Here is an 18379-nt window from a genome sequence, read left to right on the forward strand (position 1 = left end):
TTGAAAACTGGAACAGTCCCTAACAACAAGCAAAAAATATCTATCCAATGCTTTTTGTCAAAGTCATTACTGTAGAGCTTGGATGGTGATGTCACCCTAAAGAGAATAGAAAGATAAAAAAATAACGTCTAATTTCCCTGATTTTCTTTTTTGGCAGTAGTACTCAGCAAGTTCTTGTTTTTAATCACAAAAGTCTTCTACACCAAGGCCAGTCTACAGTCAAGCCAGAAGGTCTGCACACCCCTTTCACCTTCTCCACGTTTTATTACGTTACAGACTCATTCTATTAGAGATTGAGTTAATTTTTTTGCCTCAAACATCTACACACAATCATCAATAATTACAAATTGAAAACAGGGTTTAGAAAATATGCAATTTTATTTTATTTATTTTATTTAGGGGTTACATATCTGTACACACCCTTAGCCAACTACTTGGTTGATGCACCTTTGGCAGCAATTACAGTTTCAAGGCATTTTGGGAAAGAAGCTACGAGCTTGGCACACTTGTTTTTAGACATTTTTGCCCATTCCTCTCGGCATATTCTTGCAAGCTCCGTCAGGTTGGATGGAGAGCGTCAGTACGCAGCCATTTTCAGCTCCTTCCACAGATGTTTGATTGGATTCAGGTCTGGGCTCTGGCTGGGCCACTCAAGGACATCACAGACTTTCTCCGAAGCCACTCCTTTGTTCTCTTGGCTGAGTGCTTCGGGTCGTTGTCATGTTGGAAGGTAAACCTTCTCCCCGGTCTGAGGTCCAGAGCACTCTAGAGCAGGTTTTCTTCAAGGATCTCAGTGCATTCATCTTTCCTTCTATCAGGACTAGTCGCCCTGGTCCCGCTGCAGAAAAAACATCCCCATATCATGATGCTGCCACCGCCATGCTTCACTGTAGGGATGGCTTTAGCCAGGTGATGAGCAGTGCCTGGTTTCCTCTAGATGTGATGCTTGGTATTCAGGCCAAAAAGTTCAATTTTGGTTTCATCGGACCAGAGAATCTTGTTTCTGATGGTTTGCGAGTCCTCTAGGTGCCTTTCTGGCTTGACTGTATAATCAGGTCTGGCTGTCCAAAAGTTTTTTAAGAATGAGATTTTTTTGTGGTACAAAAAACAAACAAACAAAAAATTATACAACTCTTTATTTGCTTCTATTTCGTAATATGTTGATTGTGTCTTCATTCTGCTGATGTAATAAGTCAGTGTATGGATTGATATAACACCTTTAAAATGAACTGAATTAAAAAACAGAGATGACTGCAGGATGCAAGTTTGGAAAGGTCATACAGTATGTGCTTGTGGAATCCAGTACAGATCAGTGCACAATGCCATTACTTATAAATAGATTTCATTATTTGACTTCTCGGTGGACTTACGGTCTACACATTCCTCCTGTAATTACATATCAGATATGAGGAGTGAAATCCAAGCCATTGTGTCTATCTATATATTCCTTTCAAACCCTTCTCTTGATATAAATTATTCAGAAGACTGACAAGAACAGCACACTAAATCAACACTGATATGCCAATCTAACTGAACTCATGATATATAAAAAATAAAAAGGCTATGATGTGAGTCTGAGGAGTGAGCAGCACCAGAATAAAAAAGCTACTGGTCCGATAAAGAGTCATTATCTGCCTAATTTAACAGCTAATGATAGGAGGGCTCAAAGAGGAAAAGAATACATATAAAGATGGGAAAAGGGGATAATGAAAAGAAGGAACACATGACAAAAAGGTGAGATTAAGGCTTAGAAATAAACATAAAAGAAAAACTGTGTCACTGGCACATCACACTGTGTTGTGTGTGCATGTATTTGCAAGCTCCAGCAGTGCACAAAATGACAAGTGGAGGCGTGTGTGCACTGGGGAAAAACGTGAATATAAAAAGCACCCCCAAAAACCCAAAGCCCATACAAGAAACACATTTTCAGTCCTCAGAGATTTAAGAAATCTCGAAATGTGACAGACCCACTGAGATAGGTGAAAATGAGCTTATTTCTAAATGCTACACTAACTGAGCACTTTATTAGGTACATACTAACTTTTTGGTACATACTATATTTGACTATTTTATAAAAAACACATGCCATACAGATGTGGGTATTTAATTCAAAGTGTAGCCCATTTGCTGGGTTGTACACTTTGTCACCCCCTGTACCCCAGTTATAATGGGATGCTGACATACCACATGGTATTTGGGTGGTGGGCCATTTCTACCACTGTGATAACCTGATTGTGTGTGTGTGTGTGTGTATGTGTGTGGGTGTTTGACCTGTATAAGTGTAATCAGAAAGTGTCCACTGATAAAAGATTAGAAGAAGATTGGAAAGTAAGATTAACACACACTGTGCATGAAAAAACAAAATAGCTCTTGTCTCTTACTGCGCATCTACAGCCAGTGCTGGCAGGGTATGTGTTCATAATAAAGAGGCCAGTAAGTTTAAACAGTATTTACAATTCCCACCAACATTGCTGCACCTGATATACCAGAATGATACACACAACCCTGTTATTACCATGTTAAGTGTCCTTGCAGTGCTGGGAATTGTCCACCACCCAAACATCATCAGCTCCACTTACCATATAGAAGCACTTTGTAGTTCTACAATTACTGACTGTAGTCCATCTGTTTCTCTACATACTTTTTTAGCCTGCTTTCACCCTGTTCTTCAATGGTCAGGACCCCCACAGGACCACCACACAGCAGGTATTATTTAGGTGGTGGATGATTCTCAGCACAGCAGTGACAATGACATGGTGGTGGTGTGTTAGTGTGTGTTGTGCTGGTTTGAGTGGATCAGACACAGCAGCGCTGCTGGAGTTTTTAAATACTGTGTCCACTCACTGTCCACTCTATTAGACCCTCCTACCTAGTTGGTCCACGTTGTAGATGTGAAGTCAGAGACGATCACTCATCTATTGCTGCTGTTTGAGTTGGTCATCTTCTAGACCTTCATCAGTGGTCACAGGACGCTGCCCATGGGGCGCTGTTGGCTGTATATATTTTTGGTTGGTGGACTATTCTCAGTCCAGCAGTGACAGTGAGGTGTTTAAAAACTCCATCAGCGCTGCTGTGTCTGATCCACTCATACCAGCACAACACACACTAACACACCACCACCATGTCAGTGTCACTGCAGTGCTGAGAATGATCCACCACCCAAATAATACCTACTCTGTAGTGGTCCTGGGAGAGTCAAGAACAGCATGAAAGGGGGCTAACAAAGCATGCAGAGAAACAGATGGACTACAGTCAGTAATTGTAGAACTACAAAGTGTTTCTATATGGTAAGTGGAGCTGATAAAATGGACAGTGAGTGTAGAAACAAGGAGGTGGTTTTAATGTTATGGCTGATCGGTGTATATACCTAATAAAGTGCTCACTCAGCAGCACATGTCTTAAACAGCAACAAAGCATATAAATGTAACAAAGCGCAGACAGCTGAATGTCACCACATTAATTAAATCCTGGTAAACATGAGGTCCTGAAATACTTAATACAACAGCTAATTATATGAGTTCTTAATTAGTTTGATCTGCATTTCCACAAACTGACCTCTGTGACACCTTGCAGAAAAGCCTCCATAGCCAGCTTGGCAGGGCCATCAACCGTCTTGCCATCATCCTCTGGACCCCAGCTGGCACTGTAGATATGAATGTGCTGGTTGTTGATGGTTAGTGACTGAGCTTCCACAACATCTGTCACCTCACCATCCAGCATACGCACACCTTCCAGAAATAAAAAAGAGTTTATTCAGATAAATCCAACAGTGAGAGAGTGAAGTAAAGTAAAGAAAGTGGCTAAAAGTGTGTAGAGGGTTAACCATGCAATTCTTATAACCCGGCTCTCTGATATTGGTTTCTCTGGCATAGTTTTGACCTGGTTTAAATCCTACTTATCCAATAGGTGTCATTTCATTTGCATGGGTAATCATAAATCTGACATTGCTCCTGTTAAGCAGGGTGTTCCCCAGAGCTCTGTATTGGGACCATTGCTGTTTATTATTTACATCCTGCCCCTTGGTGATATATTCCGTCATCATGGGTTGAATTATCACTGTTATGCAGACGACACCCAGGTTTATCCAAACTTTAAACCATCTGCCCCATTTCCACCCCTCTCCTTTACCAAGTGCATCCATGATCTAAACTCATGGCTGCGTGCAAATTTTCTTCTACTGAATGCCCATAAGATTGAGTATCTCATCATTGGCTCTAAATCTGTTGTCTCTTCTTTCACTAACACATCCCTCACTGTTGCTGGTATCCCTGTTCAGTCTTCTTCCAAGGTCTGTAATCTTGGGGTTCTGTTTGACCCTCTCCTGTCACTTGAGCCACATATAAGTTCACTGGCAAAGTCTGCGTTCTTCCAGCTTCGAAATGTTGCTCAACTGTGTCCGTTTCTCTCTTTTAAAGCTGCTGAGACCCTGGTACATGCCTTTATTACTTCCAAACTAGACTACTGCAATTTTCTCCTCTATGGGCTTCCCTCAAAATCCCTCAGACCCCTGTAGATCGTTCAGAACGCTGCTGCCCGAGTGCTGACCCAGTGTAAAAGTATATCACCCCAGTATAAGAACGACTCCATTGGCTTCCAGTCAATAAGCGTCTTCAATATAAAATTTTAGTGCTCACTTTTAAGGCACTTCATGGTCTGGCCCTCTTGTATCTGGCTAATCTATTACACCACTATGTCCCTTCTCGTAGGTTAAGGCCGTCTGATGCTGGTCTCCTGGTTGCTCCTAGGTTTAGGTTGACCACCATGGGTGGTAGATCATTTAGTGTTGCTGCTCCTACACTGTGGTACTCTCTTCCTCTCTCTCTTCGTCTCTCTTCCTCTCTCTCTGAGTTTAAATCTCTTCTTAAAACTTTCTTATTTACTCAGCACTTTCACTCGTCTTCTTTTGTTTCTGTTTGATGTTGTTTGTGATTATAATTCCTATGTAAAGTGTCCTTGGGTACTATGAAAGGCGCTATATAAGTTGAATTTATTATTATTATTATTGATTCCCTCTGAATTATTTAGCTCAGGTGTTTTAGCCATACCTGTTGTAAATAAGTTAATGAAATGGATAGTAAAATAATTTAATATATAGATGGTGTAACATGGCAGCTGCTGGATAAGTTTAGCTGTGAGCCACAATGAGAGTCATGTCCTTCTGCAGTGTCATTTTGGCCGGCAAAGACAGCAACAAGGTGCAAAGGATTTATGTGTCAGTTTCTTTTAGTTGACAATCGCCTGCACCTAATAAGCAATAATTCACTCCAGGTGAAAGTTTTTTTCCATGTATCACAATTTCTCTTTTGGCAAACCAGCTATTTCTATTAAACTGTTATAATGAGCTTTCTCCATTTTGTTTTTCCACTGATGTGTAATACTTATCTTTTTCTGGGAACTTACCCAGTGTCACTGCATTTTTGAGACCTTACAATGATTTATTACACCTGTTAGCAATTTTTGTGGCTAAAACACATTAATTAAAAAAAAAATTAGAAGGGGTGTTGTAATACCTTTGTCCATATAGTGTAAATACAATTAATGATTGAATAGATGAATGGATATATGGATGATAGATATACGTACAGTATAGATTGATTGAAAAAACGAATAGGTTCGATGGATGGATCTGATGGATAGACAGATGACTGCATGCATAGATGGATAGCTGAGATGTATGGATGAATTGATGGGATGAAAAATCTAAATGAATAAATTAGGTTTTTTAGAATAAATATATCAGAGGAAAAAGGGTAAATTCATATAATATAGATACATGGTTAAAATAAATAAAGCAAGATCTCAAAGACAGGGTCAAATGTCGTTTAGACAAGTCATATGTCATTACATTATGTTTGTCAGACTCATACATTATGTGTACGTTCTTTGTATGTGTACCTTTTTCTGATTTGTTATCTTTTTAAAAATCTACTGTGTCAAAAATATGCACACAAGTTTGGACTATTAATTTAATGGTCTATAAATGTAATAATGGGCACTTGGGTGGTGCAGTGGTAAAATGTGCAAGCCTACTACCGTTGGGATCCAGGATTAGAATTCCCACTGGTGCTATTAGTTGGGTGGCTACTTACAGACATAATTGGCTATGTCTGGGGGGACATTGTGGGTGAGGACCCACAATGGATTGGCATCCTGTCTGGGGTGAGTAACTGCATTGCACCCAGTGATTACAAGAAAACTGGACTCTCTTTGAAAAGGTTTAACAAAGTTATTGAACTGTGTGGCATGGAAACCTAAATGGTCACTAAGGTCTGCTATGGATTACAAGCAGCTAAAACACATGTGACAATGTTTATAGTCAAGCAAGATTTACATCAACATGTGCCTCGAGGATTATGTGCAAGAAGGAAGCCTTGCTCTGGCTTTTCTGGGCCATTTATTCAGCAACAAACTTTAAGCACTGGCTTTTGTTGCACTGGAGTATCTAAAACCATAGTAATACAAATCTTGCTTTTAATGTAAATGTTTAATTCTGCTCGCACCTGTTTTATGGATTGAACATGACCAGTTTCCTATCTGACAGTTGGAGAGGCCAAGAGGTCATTAAAAGACATCTTTTTACACCACCAAACCACCTAATGTGTCATATTTAATTAACATTGGAAGATATAATGATGGTATATAATAGTAATTCATTTAAAATAATCAATTTCAGTTTTCTACTATGAGCGTTTACCTCCAATTCTGGCATTATAGGCCACACCCACTCCACAGACACTATTGTTGGCTGCGGCAGCAACCTCCCCAGCACAACGAGTCCCATGTCTAGAAAGACAGAGAAAAAAGAAAAAAACCTTTTAGACATTTTGTTCAGTATGTTTTTTTGTGGCACAGGCTTGTCAAATGGCAGGCTTTCATCCACAGCCAGGACAATCTTATTTAATTTCCATTCCCATACAATTCAATATCTATTAAAATTCCAGTCCGTCCTGTAAATAAAATCTGCATGGCAGATGTTCTGGCAAGAGAAGCCAACAAACATAATCCAATAAAAAGCCATTAGTATCTTATTGCTGGACTCACAAACTGCAATCAATACAATCCCCAAAAACATGTTAATTCTTGATTGTCTTTTTGTCCCTGTTTCCATAGCAATACAGACGTTTCCAAGAGGCTGGACAATGGTGATGTAAATAATGGCATCTGGCAGTAAAACTCACACATTTTGAAAGAATAAGTGCTAGCTTAAGAATAATTGCTAGCTGTGAAAAGCTAAATGCTTCCCACAAAATGCTAGAGGCTCTATGAGCTTACCAAAAACAGTTGATGGGCCTGCTTCTGCCCATCACTTCTTCAGCAGAGCCTTTATCTTCGATGCTATTACACTTTCCCACTGGCACAAATAGTTTATATCACTCCAGCACATCCACTTGATGTTTTAATCTCAAAACCAAGAGCAAGGTCTAGACCTGTCCTCTACTTGTGATATGAAAGCATCAAAGACAGATCAAAGGTGACAGACTGAAGCTTTCAGAAAACAGGAAAGAACAAAAAGAACTTTTAACACAAGCAGCAAGAAGATGAACTCAGCTGCGGGAGACGTAACCATGCAGTAAACAAAAAAGAAATAACTAATGAAAAAATTTAATAATAGTTGGGGTGGCATATTGGCTCTGTGGGTAGCACTGTTGCCTAACAGCAAGAAGGTCCTGGGTTTAATTCCCAGGTGGAGCGGCCCTTTTTGTGTGGTGTTTCCTTCCACAGTCCAAAGACATGCAGTCAGGTTAACTATAGAAACTGAAGTCCACCCAGGTATGAGTGTAGATGTGTGTGTATGTGTGTTTGCCCTATGATAGACTGGAGACCAAACAAGCAAACATTTGAGCACCCCTGTGAGATTTAAATATTTTGTTGATTTTTAAAACATAAAACACTTAAAAACTAATTTTTGAACATAGTATAACACTAAAATCTAAAACCATTTTTAAATAGGAATTACTGCAATATTAATGCACATATTGCATTTACTCACTCACTCACTCACTTTCCTAACCGCTTATTCAATTAGGGTCACGGGGTGGGGGGTTCCTGGAGCCATCCCAGCTTTTCAATGGGCGCAAGGCACACAGTAACACCCTGGACGGGGCACCAGTCCATCGCAGTGCAGACACACATACACACACACATACACACACACCCATTCACCTATAGGGCAATTCAGTGTCTTCACTTACCCTGACTGCATGTTTTTGGACTGTGGGAGGAAACCGGAGCTCCTGGAGTAAACCCACACAGATACAGGGAGAACATGCAAACACTGCACAAAAAGGACCTGGACCATCCCGTCTGGGGATCGAACCCAGGATCTTCTTGCTCTGAGGCAACAGTGCTACCCACCGAGCCACCCAACTAACAAAAATAGTAATTGAGGCATTTGTACAAGTTGAAACACCCTAATAAATCAATACTTAGTGACACTCTCTTTGACATGTATTGCAGCTTGCAAATGCTTCTGGAGCCAGGTATAAGTCTATTTTTGTTTTGGAAAAGTCTAACCCACTTTATTTTGTGGAAAGCTTCTAGTTCTAAGATATTTTTAGCTGCCTTGCATGCGCAGCATGTTTAAAGATCTACCAACACATTCTCACTGATGTTTAAGTCAGGCAGATGGCTTTTTACTAGTGTTCCTGCTCAATCGGTCCATAGCACTTGTTTCCAAAATGCCTCTGGCTTATCAAGAAGTTGTTTTGTACGGACTTCTATCATGATCTCAAAGGAAAAGTTTCAATCTGATGACTCCTCATTGCAGATCACATTTGTGCAAGCAATCCTGCAAAGTAGAATTTTGCACCACCAGCACAGGGTGGTGACAAATCGCTCTCCAGGTATATGGCTGGCATATGGGGGTTTTGCTGAGCCTTTCTTGTTAGCATTTAAGCAGTTTTATTTAAGAATTTTCTTTATCTTCCAGAACTTGTCTTGACTTTAACTGACATTTCTTACTGATATTTCAGACAGTGGAAAAGTTGAAAGCACTATAACAGTTTTATAACCTTGTTAAGCTTTGTTGGCATCACGTTTATTTTGTAGATTCTCAGTCAGCTGCTTATAGAAGTTCATAGTTTAGTGTTAGCTGAAGGTTTGAAATGTCAAAGATTATTACTCTTTGGGGTGTTTCTAAGACAGAACAACCAGAAAAGTGTCCAAACTTTTGCAAATACCAAAATGATTTTCAGATATAACATGACCATGCATTAAGATTTGTCCTTTTCATAGTATAGTGCTGTTATTAGATGAGAAGGGAAGCAGAGAGCTGTGATGTCTGAAGTTTTATCTTTTATCAGGGTCTCCCATGGTAAAAAGATCTTAGCAGAAGTGCCAGACTAAACTTACCACCTACACTGTGCAGCAGCAATGTAGGATGATGTCAAAGGCAGAAGATTACAGAGGTGACAAGGGCAATTATATCAGTTTAGCTGCATGGAAGAAAGCCATGGTAAACCATGTCTTCTTGCCAAAAATACCAAATGAAAAGGAACAACAGAATGACTGTTGGTGTAGTGCCAAAAGATGTGACCATCAAGTTGGAAGGCACTCAACTTGTTACTGAAGAAGAGCTGAGGATTCCTCTGAGTACTTCTGCATGTATGACACAGCTAGAATAAAGCCTTCTGGATGCCTAGTGTCCGAGGTTGGCAAAAACAATGCAAAAACAAATCTAAATTGGAACATGGAATGTTTAAAGTATAATTCAGGACAAACTGGAAGTTGTGGAGATGGAATCAGAAAAATAAAATGCATTCTTTGCACCAAGGGATGAATTAGCTCAATTTTAATTCCATGTGCATGACCTGGAGATGATTATGGAACAGACTGCAAGCTCAAAGTAAAGATAAAAAAACAATCAAATCATTAGAATCCCAAAATATGATTTGGAGAATATGCACTGATCAGCCATAACATTATGACCACCTCCTTGTTTCTACACTCACTGTCCATTTTATCAGCTCCACTTACCATATAGGAGCACGTTGTAGTTCTACAATTACTGACTGTAGTCCATCTATTTCTCTACATACCTTTTTTAGCCTGCTTCACTGTTCTTCAATGGTCAGGGCACCCACAGAGTAGGTATTATTTAGGTAGTGGCTGGATAGGTGGTGGCTGAATATTTTTGGTTAGTGGACTATTCTCAGTCCAGCAGTGACGGTGAGGTGTTTAAAAACTCCAGCAGCGCTGCTGTGTCTGATCCGCTCAAACAAGCACAACACACACTAACACACCACCACCATGTCAGTGTCACTGCAGTGCTGAGAATGATCCACCACCTAAATAATATCTGCTCTGTGGTGGTCCTGGGAGAGTCCTGACCATTGAAGAACAGGGTGAAAGGGGGTTAACAAAGCATGCACAGAAACAGATGGACTACAGTCAGTAATTGTAGAACTACAAAGTGCTCCTATATAGTGGAGCTGATAAAATGGACAGTGAGTGTAGAAACAAGGAGGTGGTTTTAATGTTGTGGCTGATCAGTGTACCACCTGTACTTTAGGAAACCATCTAGAAACTATTTCAGATGCTACAAATAACAGAGAACCAGAGAAGCTATAAATGAAACTTAAAGAGGTCATCAGAAGACACAAAGAAAAACCTGGGAAGAATAAAAGAAAGGAAGAAATCAAAGTGGATGACTATATGTCACAGTAAAGGCCAAAGTAAAGAAGGATGAATATCTTTTAAGGGAACTAAATTATTAAATTCCAGAGGGCTGCAAAAAAGGACAATAGTCAGTACTAAACAAAATTGTTAAAGACACACAGGGAAAAACAAGAAATGTTTTACAGAACATACTGTATGTGAGATCAAGAATAATCTTCAGCCTCAGGTTGGTATGCTAAGGAATGCCATGGACTTTCTGTGGGAACCACTACAGGAAGTCATTCCTGCCCTCTGCAGTGGCAATGACTCACACTGGTGTAGGGAGAGGAGATATATTCTCTGAAAAATAATAACTTAGCAAATTGTACTATTTGATTTGCACAATGCAGAGTTACAGCATTTAATATTTAGTCCTTTAGTTTTTTTATATTTACTACATATAAGATAAGATAAGATAAGATAAGACTTTATTGATCCCGAAGGAAATTGCAGAAAATATTTATATTTACATATAATACATAATAAATTTTTTCACAATATACATGTGTTTGTGATAGGGATGTAACGATGCACCTCAAGACAGTTAAAAATCGGTGCACATGTGCCACGATTCAAATCGGTTATTCATTTAAGATGAATTGATATTCACTTTAAACAGCAGAGGGCACTGGTGCTATTCACCTCGCCTGGTTGACGGCACTTTACAAAGTTGCCAGGTAGGGGATTTTCCAGCCAAATTTATTTATGTGAGGATACTCTCTTTATTTGTATCATTACTTATTTATATAATGTTGGATTTGCTTTAAAATTTTATTTCAGGTTTTTTTTTACACAGTAAGCATTATTTGGCATAGTCTGTACCTACCTCAGAAATAAAAGGATATTCATTATTTAGATAAATAGAAGATAAGCACAAATACAGTATTTTATTTATTTTTTAATAATAAAAGGAAACTTCATAATCATAATCATAGTCATAATTTGTCTTAAATTTCATTTTGTTTAAAAAAATCGGGAAAAAATCGTATCGTGAACCCAGTATCGTGAATCATATCGCATCGTGGGTAGAGTGTATCGTTACATCCCTAGTTTGTGATGTATGTGAATTGCTGCTGTAACACTCAAATTTCCCTTTGGAGATAAATAAAGTAATCAATCATTCATCAATCAATCCATTATAACTGAACAAACAATGATCAAACAACAATGGAAGAAATACAGTAAAGACCTCTACAAACAAGACATCAGTTGCCAAGACATTTTTGTTGAGCTCAACTACATAGACGAAAATTCACTGCTTGAGGATGAAGACATGCTCTGACATCTCTACACAAAAAGACACAGAAATCAATAACATCACAACAGAAAAATTCAAGATTCTGAAAAAGCTTTTGTTAAAATGATGACCAAATTATGCAAACAAATCTGGAAACCCCCTTATTGGCAGGTAGCCTGGAAAAGGGCAATTATATCCATGTACTAAAGAAAGGAGACAGTGAGAAGTGTGCAAACTATCTCCCTCATATCACATCCCAGTAAAACAAGAACTGCCAGATGTGCAAGCAGGACTTAGAAAAGGCAGAGGAACAAGAGCTCATTGCAGATACAGTATTTGCTGGATTATAAAAGGAGACAAGATAGAAGAAGAAGCTAAAAATGTGCTTCATTGATTACAGAAAAGCTTCTGACTGTGTTGACCACATACAGTCTTGTAATGTCCTCGGGAAGATGGAAACACCAGAGCATCTCATCATTCTAATGAGAAATCTCCACACTGATCCTTAATCCCACTGAGAGGGAAATGGCACTAAGAGACATGATCATTCTTCAAACACTACTGCGCACTATTTTGTGACTGATACATTCAAACTGAACATCTTTGGTCATGCATATTTTGTTAATTTGCCTACATTGCCTACATGCTAGCAAAATAAATATCAAGTTCAGTCAAACCAAAGAAACCAAAATTGCAGGAAGGGGAGTGGGTGGAGTCAGTGAAGAGCATTCAGTGGGCTTTTGCTCTTACGTCTACTAAGTGGTGATATTCAGTGAAATCCAGGCCCATCAACAAATGAAAGTCAAATGAGCACATGGCCAAAAAGCTGTCATTTCATTGCAATGCATGTGTTATAGGACCAGTGAGAACTTGAGCTGGCATGGTCTTATCTAACCCCAGCATGGAAACCACACAAGGCTGTCTTTTATACAACAAAATGTTTGCTTTGGTTTATGTTTGTTGAGACATGAATTTGAATAATTTATTCTAGGCGTTTAAAGGGTTTCCTCATCTACATTTTCATTCTCAAGAGGTGTGCTTCGTGGAAATCATCTCATGCATACAGAATAAATAATAGGACAGAGAACGTTAAAAAAGCATTTAACTGAACACAGATATCAGGTAATGGAAAAGGAAGTTCAATCTATGTTACAAATAAACAAAAATAACTTTTTTTTTTGTGTAAACCATGCAAAGTTTATATGGGACTCAAAGTCCAATCCAAAGAGAATTATCTGTGGATATCTAAATATGCAGAGTGTTATATCCCAAATACATCCCAAGTACAAGTCCACTTATTGCTGAATTTAGATTTTCTGTTTTAAGTGAAAGTTGCTTGAACAGCAATATTTTAATGTATATCAGAGACAAATGCTCTAAAAGCGGCCACATGAACAACGATTGGCCTGTTGTTCAGATATGGGTGGGATTAAGCCAGATAAGGTCTCTCTCTCATAAATAATGCAATGACGACCTCTGCTGGCTGATTGATGGCACCTGCACAGAGATGAGAAAAGAGTGCTCTCAGGGTGTGTCTCTCCGTACACAGTGCTGAGCTGCACTGCACTCGTCAAAGTGTAGGTGATAAGATGCATATGGCTGCTGCCCACGTGTCGGAGGGGGCATGGGTTAGTTTCGTTCTCCTCAATCAGAGCAGGGATTGGCATTGGTGGAGAGGAAGCATGATGCAATCGGGCAATTGCACACGCTAAAAGGGAGAAAAAAGGGGAGAAAATGCTTATTATTAAAAGATTATTCTTTCAAAACTTACTCAATGATTTACGCACCTATTGAAAACGACTGATTTAACAAAAACCATCGCTACCATGGTGGAATATTGTAAATCACCTGCTAATAAAAAGAGGGATGTAGTGTTGAAAGATAAGAGCATTAGAAATAAATGAAAGAATAAGCACTGAGACTATGGAAAATGCTAATGAAAAATCAACTTTTTTTACTTCAGTAATACCACTACAAAATTTAATGGACACAACATCTTTTCACATAATATAGACAGATCCATGTACAATTCACAAGATTATTGGTCAATTAGATAACTTAATGGCTAATTATTTTTGAACTAGATATACATTTTATCAAAAATATAGTGCTATATTGATAAGATCTATAGTGCATGTAATAAATGTAATAAATCTATTCCTCAGTGTCGGTACATTTCCTCAGAACTGGAAATTGGCTATAACAATTCAGATCTAAATTCTTTCAGTGCTCTCCAAAGTACTTTCAGCAAATACTACACAGAAATATTAAATAGTATATTGAAAGTGTGTTTCAGAAGCTTAATAACGGTTTGAGGAGTGACAGTGGATTCCCAATTTAAATATAATGGTCACATGAAAAAACTGACCAAGACCATTAAATGAATTTAACATGTTTTAATTATTAGGACTGTGCAGTCCACTCAATGCCATTATTTTATTGCATATGAGATATTGTGTGACTGTCTGGGGTCAAGCTTTTCAATTGGCATTTAAATCTATAAGGTCGTAATACAATCAGGCTCTGAAAGTACATTAAAGCTTACTTTTAAGTGCATTATTAATCTTGCCACAGAAATACTTTGCCAGTCACTCTGTCACAATTTCTGTTCATCCTGTGTGCTGAACATATAATGTAAGAAGCAGGACTGGACTGAGATGATAGAGGATTCAGGACTGGTGGAAGATATATCAACAACCTTTAATATGCATCAGACACAAGACAAATAGACAAGACAAGAAAATCAGGAAGACCTAAAGGCCCTTATAAGGAAAGGTTGTGAACAGAGTGAAATGATGAAAAGTCAAGAAAACAGGAAAGACCACTAATTTTACCTTTGACAGAGAACATTTTAAAGTAGTGGACAGCTTTTGTCTAATTGGTTATTATCAACAACAAAGTATCCAGCAGTGAGAAACTATAACCCAAATCAGAAAAAGTTGGGACAGCATGGAAAATGCAAATAATAAAAAAACACAGAGTTTCTTACATTTACTTTGACTTTTATTTCATTGCAGACAGGATGAACCTGAGATATTTCATGTTTTATCTGCTCAACTTCATTTCATTTATTAATAAACATCCATTCCTGCATTTCAGGCCTGCAACACATTCCAAAAAACGTTGGGACAGTAAAGCATTTACCACTTTGTAATGTTGCTGTTCCTTTTCACCACACTTAAAAGACGTTTTGGCACCGAGGATACCAAGTGATTTAGTGTTTCAGCTTTTATTTTGTCCCATTCTTCCTGCAAACACGTCTTAAGATGTGCAACAGTACGGGGTCGTCCTTGTCACATTTTTCCTTTCAAAATTCACTATTGGGGACAGATCAGGACTGCAGACAGGCCAGTCCAGTACCTGTACCCTCTTCTTCCACAGCCATGCCTTTGTAATGTGTGCAGCATGTGGTTTTGTATTTTCTTGTTGAAAAATGCATGAACGTCCCTGGAAAAAATAACGTCTTGAAGGCAGCATATGTTGCTCTAAGATCTCAAAGTACTTTTCTACATTAATGCTGCCATCACAGAAGTGTAAATGACCTTTGCCAAGGGCACTGACACAGCCCCATACCCTAACAGAGCCTGGCTTTTGGACTTGTTGCTGATAACAGTCCGGACAGTCCTTTTCTTCTTTGGTCCGAAGCACATGGCGTACATTTTTTCCAAAAAAGACCTGGAATGCTTATTCATCTGACCACAATACACGTTTCCACTGTGTTATGGTCCATCCTAGATGCCTCCAAGCCCAAATAAGTCTATTTAGTTTTTTTTTTACCTCATTACTAGCCCTAAATTGCCCCGTCCCAACTTTTTTTGGAATGTGTTGCAGATCTGAAATCCCGGAATGGATGTTTATTAACAAATGAAATGAAGTTGAGCAGATAAAACATGAAATATCTCAGGTTCCTCATGTCTGCAATTAAATAAAAGTCAAAGTAAATGTAAGAAACTCTGTGTTTTTATTTTATTTGCATTTTCCATACTGTCCCAACTTTTTCTGATTTGGGGTTGTACAACACAGACTGGCACTTGGCAGAACAAGAATGAAGGAACTGGAAAAAGTCTTCCTGTAACAATTTGTCTTTCCAAACTAAGATCATAATTGTCTAGACTATGGTCTTCAACCAAATCAAACCTAACCTCTCACACACAACCCAGATAAGCAGATAATGAAAAAAACAACATATTGGAAAAGACAATTATGTTTGAAAGAGTTAAAGGTCAAAGAGATAGAGGATGCCCAACGACAAGATGAATGCAGATATTCAAGATTCAGAGGGCTTTGTTGTTATTTCAGCTATATACAAGTACATATTAAAACAAAACAACGTTCCTCCAGGACACTGATGCAACACAGAACACAAGTGCAAATAATACAACACAAGCAGTGCAGATAAACAACAGTACAACAAATACAGGGCACATTTTCTAACCTCAGAAATAAAGGGGATGATACCAAAAGACAAATGCAGCAGATACTGTATATTAGAGATATTAAAGAATAACTACAGCTTTACTATTCCAACATTTTTGGAATGTGAAATGCAGGAATAATTGTATATTAACAAATGAAATGAAGTTGACCAGACAAAACATAAAATCTTGGGTTTATACTCTCTGAAATGAAATAGAAGTCAAAGTAAATGCAAAAATGGTGCATTTTCCATACTGGTTCCATATCATTTTGTTCTTCAAGGTCTGCATACCAGGTTTCTAAGCCAGGTTACACAGATTTTTTTTTTATTAGTACAAATCTGAAGGTCCGTACATATTAGCAGTAATGTGGATAAAAACAAATCCTCAAATTCTGCACAGCTGAGAGAGAGAAGCTGTCAGCGCACATAAAACCAGCATGTGGCACGTTCATTGTACGGGAGATGACAGTTATTGCGACAAACCGTGAATGCTGCAAAATGGCTCATGAATAAGCAATGCTTTGCTCATGTCAGTTCATATTGCTAGTTGTTCACGGCACAAGCTCTAATCTACCTGTGAGGGCTGTCTATCATATTCAGAGAAGCATGCTTTTATCCAAGGGCATTTGTATGACAGATGGAAACTGAAGCAGCTTAAAATAAATAAGCGCTTGTTTTAGCCTAAGAGAGATCTTTGGAATGACTATGTTCATTTTAAATTCACATCAATTCACACTCATCAGTTGTGAACAGTACCATGTGATTGATGCAATTTAAGGATAATTTAATCATTGACAGCAACTGACACGGTTTAAAGGTAACATGTTTGTAAGTCACGAACTGAAAGGCTGTTTGCATATAGATTGATGTGTTTTCTTACATAAGCAGCATTACTAATGGCTGAAATACTTTTTCATGCTCAAGACAATAGCACAATAATAAATAAATCAAAAACATCACTAAAGGGAAAAATATTGCGGCCAGCCCACTGGCAGCCTTCCTAGCATTGAACGTTTCAAATCGTCATTTACTTCTTAGTGCAGACAGCAAGCTCTGTGTTATGCCAATTTATAAAAGCTACAGTGCTTTCATTCTAAACATGATGGATAGCACAGGCTAACCCGCTAACAGTATTTAATCACAGTCGAGTTAAGAGAACTGTGGCATGCTTTTTATTTTATTTTTTTCTTATTCTACATCTACTTGTGAAACATTACATTGTGAAAACACTTTAGATAACGTTTGAATAGCTGTCAGACATTTACTAAAGAACAGTGCAGCTGATAAACAGAACTGCATCACTCGGGACACATCCTCACGTTGCAAAACAGATAAAGCTAAAGAATTTCCTACATGTAAAAGCCAGCTTTGTTCCATGAGGCGACAAATAGTGCTGGCAGGCTGTGAAATGACACGCATCACTGACACTTATTAACTGAACAATGAAGACGATCAGTCATGGACGAGGCATTGATTTTGTAACCATGGTGTTTGGCTCAAATTCTAAATTATGAAATGCTGAAGCCAGCTCTGGCGGGAGGTAGGCTGAAATAACTGTAAAGTCGAAAGTACCCTGAATCTAAAATCCCCATTTTTTAAATTTCATGTCAATTTCAAGTCTATCTCTGCCACAATGATGAAAGGTTCCTTATTGCACTGACCGTACTACTGTTTTGTTATTTCTAAGCCTGGCTGGAGACAAAATATAATGTAATGGAAGAAACTCTATATCAGTTCTATGTATTTTTTCCTCCTTTTTATGCTTCGGTATCTTTTTCTTCTTTTCTGTTATATATAGTGGCTTACTGCTTACTCACTTTCATTTAAGTGCAAAAGAAAATATTTACTCCACATTAGAGCTACACTGTTGCTTAATGGGTAGCACTGTCGTCTCACAGCAAGAAGGTCCTGGGTTCAACTCCCTGGTGGAGCAATGCGGGTCCTTACTGTATGGAGTTTACATGTTCACCCTGTGTCTGCGTGGGTTTCCTTCGCGAGCTCCAGTTTTCTCCCACAGTCCAAAGACATGTAATTTAGGTGAAATAATGATACAGAATTGCCCCTGACTG

General features: G+C 38.4%; 1 protein-coding gene across 3 annotated transcripts in view; it reads right to left on the bottom strand.

Moving 5' to 3' along the window:
• furinb (furin (paired basic amino acid cleaving enzyme) b) overlaps positions 1-18379 on the bottom strand; it is a 195222-nt gene that overhangs the window by 49734 nt on the left and 127109 nt on the right. For 2 of the 3 annotated variants that reach the window (XM_062991282.1, XM_062991264.1), the window contains exons 7-9: positions 6695-6783; positions 5584-5700; positions 3556-3728 (exon numbers count right to left, since the gene is read on the bottom strand). In XM_062991282.1, coding sequence (XP_062847352.1) covers positions 3556-3728; positions 5584-5700; positions 6695-6783 — 379 coding nt within the window. The remainder of the gene's footprint in view (positions 1-3555; positions 3729-5583; positions 5701-6694; positions 6784-18379) is intronic. The other variant, XM_062991274.1, reaches the window with a different exon arrangement.

This window comes from Trichomycterus rosablanca, chromosome 1 (genome assembly GCF_030014385.1).
Source record: "Trichomycterus rosablanca isolate fTriRos1 chromosome 1, fTriRos1.hap1, whole genome shotgun sequence".
NCBI lineage: Eukaryota > Metazoa > Chordata > Actinopteri > Siluriformes > Trichomycteridae > Trichomycterus > Trichomycterus rosablanca.